This window comes from Falco punctatus (genome assembly GCF_963210335.1).
Source record: "Falco punctatus genome assembly, contig: scaffold_22, whole genome shotgun sequence".
Taxonomy (NCBI): Eukaryota; Metazoa; Chordata; class Aves; order Falconiformes; family Falconidae; genus Falco; species Falco punctatus.
In genome coordinates, this window is record NW_027660223.1 from 61,675 (window position 1) to 67,340 (window position 5,666).

Sequence of the window (5,666 nt, forward strand, 5' to 3'; positions counted from 1 at the left end):
CCTTGCCACAGGCAGGGACACCTTCCACTAGACCGACTTGCTCAAAGCCCTGTCCAAGCTCGCCTGGAACACTTCCAGGGAGGGGGCATCCACAGCTTCTCTGGGCAACCACTTCCACGGTCACCCCACCCCTGCCATAAAGTAATTCTTCCTAACATTAAATCTAGATTTACGTTCCTTAAGTTGAAAACTAATGGCCCTCACCCTATCACTACGCTCCCTGAGCAGGAGTTCTGTCCTCCTCCCCACCCCCACCCCCCCATCTTCCCTGTAGGCCCCTTTAGGGACTCTGCTCTCTATCAGCCACCTACAGAGAGCAGACAAATAGCGGTTTACATGGGGGCAGCAGCCTAAAGCCCAGCAAGGGAAGGGAAGGACTGGCGGCAGGTAGGTCACGTTCGACAGCCCTGAGTGGTGCGGGTAGTAATTGCCTCCTGGGACGGAACAACTCAGGAGGATCAGAAGAGAAACAGCAAAACCCTGAAAAGGAAACGTGTTCTGAACACCTGTTAGACCTGGCTGTTACCTGACATAAAACAGTAAGTAGGCTTGCTGCCCGAGAGCTGTGTTGCGGTCACAGTAAGCCACAGACGTATCATCCATCTGGTACCAGAGTCCATTGCTGGCCTGTCAAAGAAAGGCAAGGACATGTGGAGATGAACTGCATGGTTTCTCCCGAACGACACAGGCAGAAAACTACACAAGCAAGAGTCCGCCAACGCAAATCCCATCCAGCTGGTCAGGAGACCTTCTCCCCCAGAACCTTGGCTGCCAGAAAGAGCGCCGCCAAAGTTTGCCTTCCCCAGCACACATAGTCCCCGAGATGAAGGAAGTGGCTCTTTACCTTTGTGTAGCAGAAATAGTGTCCTGCCAAGGAGCTGCCACCGCTGTGCACCAGGACAGCGTATAAGGTGTAGAGGGGCGGTTCTGCAGCTCCCTGAGACATGTATGGCTGGAGATCCAAGTACTGGGGATACTGCACAAACTGTGGAGAGACCAAGATGGCTCATAAGGGATCCTGGCATACGACGTGAAAGAGCCTGGCAAGACCGGGGCCCAGCTGTGTAGAAATACATCTCTGGGGCTCATCAACACTCGCTTGTCCCTGAAGCAGCAGGTGACGCCTTGGGTGGCAGGAAACTGCTCTCGGCCAGAGCAGCTCTGTCGCAGCAGAGCATGTGCTTGCCTTGCCACAGGAGCTCTCCTCTCCCCAGAAGGGAACACCAAAAGCTCCACCTGAACAGCTTGTGACAGAGCGTGCTGCTTTAGGCAATCTCCTGCTCCACGACGAGAAAGAAAGTGGCCCTCCAATTGCGTACACACCTTGCCGATCTTCTTGCCAGAGAAATCAAAGCGTTTCAGGCACAGCGTGAGAACCCTGGGCGCGCGCTCGATTGTAAACCTCTTGAGGGCGGTAACCTTCTTGCCACAGCTTGAAAGCAAGCAGAGAGAAAAGCGCTGAAATGCACCCTAGCTTGCCCCACGGCGGCCAGACAACCTTTTCCACCTCACACGTCCTCACGCCATTTCATGACTTCAGAACCATTAGGCTGGAAGAAAGAAAAGCTGTGCCTCCTGATTGTGCATGGAACCTCCTGAGGCTCGATGACACGCAGCATCTCCACACAGCTACAAGTCTTAACCTGGTGTTAGTCATCCTCTTACCTGTCACATCGAAAGCTGTTCTCACCAGCCAGCTGCTCGGGTTTGACAAAGTCCTCCAGAGCTGCGGTGACAGATGAGGCTGCCTGGAGGGGTGAGAAAGGAGAGCTCTGAGCTGGTGGAAATGCCCTCGCCCAAGCACTCAGGAGGAGTTGCCCACAAGATCCAGGGAGCTGCCGCTGAGGAGATCCACTGTGACCCTGCAAACCTTGGCCAGAGGGAGGCAGAAAGAGGGTATGATGCCGAACATTTCCCTCCCTTCCCAGAGATTCCCGGCCGGCACTATTAAGAGCTACCTCACCGTGCCACCGCTCAGTTCAGATACCGATGGTGTGCAGGGTCATCAGGAATGAAAACAACACGAGCCATCAGCCTGGGAGCCAGATGGGTGTTGAGGGAGGGCAAAGAGAAGGTGGCTGAGAGTCCCTCAGGGGTGCAGAGAGGATAATGCGTGCTTGTCCAGCTTTAAAGCTGGCATCTACAAGGAGTCCACTGCCACGGCCGTTGCAGGAAGACACCACCCATACCACTTCCCACCACCCCCACAGCTCTCCTGTGTTCACAGTGCACTTTTCAAAGCCAGCCGCACAGATTCTGGGAAGCCACAAGGAGCTTGGGATGACTTGAAGCCCAGTGAGAAACCCTCTTACTGCGATATCCAAAGGCACATCCAGGAAGGCCTCGTAGGAATCGGAAACTGCTTTGCAGCTGCAGCACGTGACTGGAAGGCAAACGGAAATGATCAGCGACAGGCGAAGTCGATTGACCGTGCCCGTTTATGCTCTTCATCCCTACTCGAGCCAGCCCCACGCTCAGCTGTCTCTCACAGACACACGGCAGGGCACAGGCAAGTGTAAGGAGAGCAACAGTTGTGGAAACATACCTCTGGACCTCAGGAAGCCCCCAAATATTTGATGGACGATGGTAGTATATTGAGAAGAGATGTCCCAGCTGGAAGGAAATGGTAAGGCAGAGAGTTATCTCCTCCAAGAGTTTTCCTGTGCCTGAAAGCCCTGGGCATAGGCTTTCCTTGATGGGGTACGTCAAGGAGGCCAAAACGCTGGGCAACATTGAAAGGTCGTTTGCTTGTGCTTACGCGCTGCTTCCAGCCAGACAAGCTGTCTGCATGGCAGTGACAGTACAGCGTAAGAAGTCGTGGGCGTCTTCCTGCATGCCAAGCGTGAAATGCCCTCCTATTCCTAATCAAGAGGAAGGTAGTACTTCAGTCCTCTACCAACAGAGGATAGCACGTCAAAGCAGCTGAGATGACTTACGTGAGAGGGCATTGATGACGGCCCTGGGCTGGATGGCACAGGCTGAGGTGGACAAGGCATCGTTAACGTGCGCTTCCATGATGCACATCATGCAGAAGCCTTCCTGCTGACCTGAAGAGGGAGGGAGGGAAGGAGGGAGGGAAGGAAGCAAGCTGGTCAGGTTAGTCAAAGAGCCGTTGTGATGGGAAACCTCATGGAGACCTTGGAGTTCTGCTAGGACAGTCTCCTAGTCGTCCCCAGGTGCCAATGGCCCAGCAAGCCCACGACATCTCAGTACACAGAAAACATGCTTGAGAGGGATGCCTCGCTGACAGAAGTTTTCTGTGCAACCAGCAAATATGTAGGTTATATGTAGGAATAGGGAACGACGGGCAGCACTAGAAAGAGGCGTCTTTGTGACAGCAAACACGCCTCGATAGGCCAAGCGGCTTGTAGGCTTGAGTGTTCCAAGAGCACCCCCTTGGCGGTGGCTGAGAAAGAAGGGCTGCTTTTCTCCTACATCCAGCGGCAGGTTCTGGGGGTCCTTGGGAAGTGCCCAACAGACTGACAAGGAGATCTTCCAGAAAGTACTCACAGGAGTCGCTGTGCTCACAAGAGAGCAGGTAGTTGGCCAGAGGTGGGGTGTACGTCAGGCACTGCAGCACGGAGTTGAGGAAGCACGTGTTGCCCAGGTTGTAGAGGCCTGCTCCAGCTCTCTGCCTTTGCTGCCAGCCCATGCAAATCTTCTCCGGGGGAAAGAGGATCCTTTGTGGTGGAGCCATTCCCTCGGCAACGACTGCAGGGAAATGATGGTTTTGTTGCACAAAAACCCTGGGTAGGCCTGGTTGCTCTCAGGAAAAGCCCCAGAATTCCCTTGAGGTTGTCCCTACAGCAACGTTGCGGGATGGAACACCAGCCGTGCCCACTGCATTTGGGGATTCACCAAGGCCAAGGCTGCTGGTGAAACCGTTACTCACAGGAGTTGTTCCCCATTGCGGCCATCGCTCCTCTCAGCAGCGCAGCGGGAAGCTTTGGCTGACAAAGGATGTCCGGACGCAGTCCAGAAAAAGAAGATCAGCTCCAATCCCGTCACCTGGTTGCAATGAAAGAAGCGGAGCTCAAGAAAATCATTCAAGCACCAAAAAACCCAGAGGCCAGCAGTCACCATCAAACGTGTTCCAGTGGTCGTTTGAACTGCCTGTAGCGACTGTTGGCAGCAGAGCCCTCTGGCTCTCCAGCCCACATTTGCCCACCCTGTCTGCAGGAGTGACTGCCTTTTGGCCGCTCCTTTAACGGTTGCCATTGCTGGGCTGTGTTTCCGGTCTCCCTTCCTGACCCACCAGTCAAGGTGGGCTTCGGGTCAGGCTACGCTGAGCCCAACGCCTCGGGCTGCCCCCTCCCTACTTTCCTAGCCTAGGCGATGGGAAAGACATAGGAATTAGCCAAGAGGAACGCTCCCCATAGCGCCTGCCTGGCCAGCCTAGAAGGGTGGAAGAGCTCAGCCTAGAGGTTGGGAGGCAGAGAGCGGCCTCCACTTTTATTCCCGATCTACCTCCTGTAGGATCTGTGCCAAAAGTCAAAGCCAACTTACCTTTGAAAGAGGGTGGAAGGTGAGGAGGGGTCAGCAGGAAAGGAGAAATGTTTAGAGAGAGGTAGCCACGCAAGTAGCTCAAGAAGGAGTTGTCCCAACGGGCAGCTCGGCCCAACTGGCCCGCTGCTCAGGATGTCCAGCCCTGGCCAGGTGAGGTCACAAGTTCCGGGTGGGTGTCGCATCACTGCCCCTTTGTGACACGGGGCTGCACGGGGACACACGGTGGCCACGCAGCCACCACCTCCCCTGCAGCCAGCAGGCGGCTGCCGCTGGGCTTCCCCACGTGCTGCTGGCGAAGGGCTGTTTGGCCGCCGGCACAGCTCCCACCTCTTCCCTGCGCCGCACAGCCAGAGGAGGAAACTCCTGCCCAGGGCTGGAAGCTGCCCGTGCACAGCTGTGGCTGGCACCGTCCATTGCGCAGGGTTTCTTTGCCACTCTTCTCAGCTACAGGGCTGTGCACGTGAGACTCGTGGAGCAAAGCACCTGGGCTCTGACAGGTCCACTGCCAAGGAATTTCATCTACCCGCCGAGACAAACCCTGACCCTGAGGCATCCAGTTTGGCCACCAACTCGCTTGGGTGGCTTTTGTTGACCCCTGCCCCTGGGGACGGCTGGTGTTTCCCCTCTCTTGCCTGGGGAGGCTGCTGGGAGAAGGCGTGCCCCGGGGCATGCTGGGAGCTGTAGGCCGGGGACAGCCCCATGGCCAGGTTGTTCCCAGGGCATGCTGGGAGCTGTAGGCCCGGTGCTGCAGGGCAGCCATGTTGTTCCCGTGGCATGCTGGGAGCTGCCATTGCCCACCCTCAGCCTCCCAGCAGCCATGTGGAGCTGGGCAGGCGCAGCCTGGGCTGGGCTGGGGCCCTGCTGGGGCTCTGCCCTTCAGCGGCAGAGCTGGGCGCTTCTCCTCGCTGATGGGGTGAAGTTATAAAGGATCACTAGGAGAGGCTGCAGCTACAGCAGTGATTAACTCCACCTATTGAATTAGCTCACCAAGGGGTGGCAAGCCTCCTGAGGCAGCTGCGCTATAGCAGTGGCCAAGGGAAGTGGGGTAGCGGAGCGTTGCCTTCCAAAGCATAGAGCACAGAGAAGAAATGAAGTTCTATAAGAACAAGTAGAGTGCAGGTGCCCCAGGAAAGTTCATCTGAAGTTCACCAAGTTGTTGA

General features: G+C 56.1%; 1 protein-coding gene across 1 annotated transcript; it reads right to left on the reverse strand.

Moving 5' to 3' along the window:
- Positions 1 to 236: 236 nt before the first annotated feature.
- On the reverse strand, positions 237 to 5,427 carry LOC308057563 (ubiquitin carboxyl-terminal hydrolase 42-like). The gene is made up of 6 exons (XM_080411642.1): positions 3,315 to 5,427; positions 2,546 to 2,613; positions 2,313 to 2,383; positions 1,666 to 1,748; positions 1,320 to 1,432; positions 237 to 1,005 (listed from the first exon to the last, which is right to left on the reverse strand). Exons 1-6 carry the CDS (start codon positions 3,695 to 3,697, stop codon positions 740 to 742), a joined length of 984 nt encoding a protein of 327 aa, XP_080267768.1. The 5' UTR covers positions 3,698 to 5,427; the 3' UTR covers positions 237 to 739.
- Positions 5,428 to 5,666: the final 239 nt, after the last annotated feature.

Coding starts and splice junctions, on each gene's coding strand:
- LOC308057563 (XM_080411642.1), bottom strand. CDS start 3,697: ATGGCTCCACCACAAAGGATCCTCTTTCCCCCGGAGAAGATTTGCATG. Junction 2,614..3,314: donor CACAAAGACGCCTCTTTCTA/GTGCTGCCCGTC, acceptor ATTTCCTTCCAG/CTGGGACATCTCTTCTCAAT. Junction 1,433..1,665: donor AACAGCTTTCGATGTGACAG/GTAAGAGGATGA, acceptor CTTGCTTTCAAG/CTGTGGCAAGAAGGTTACCG.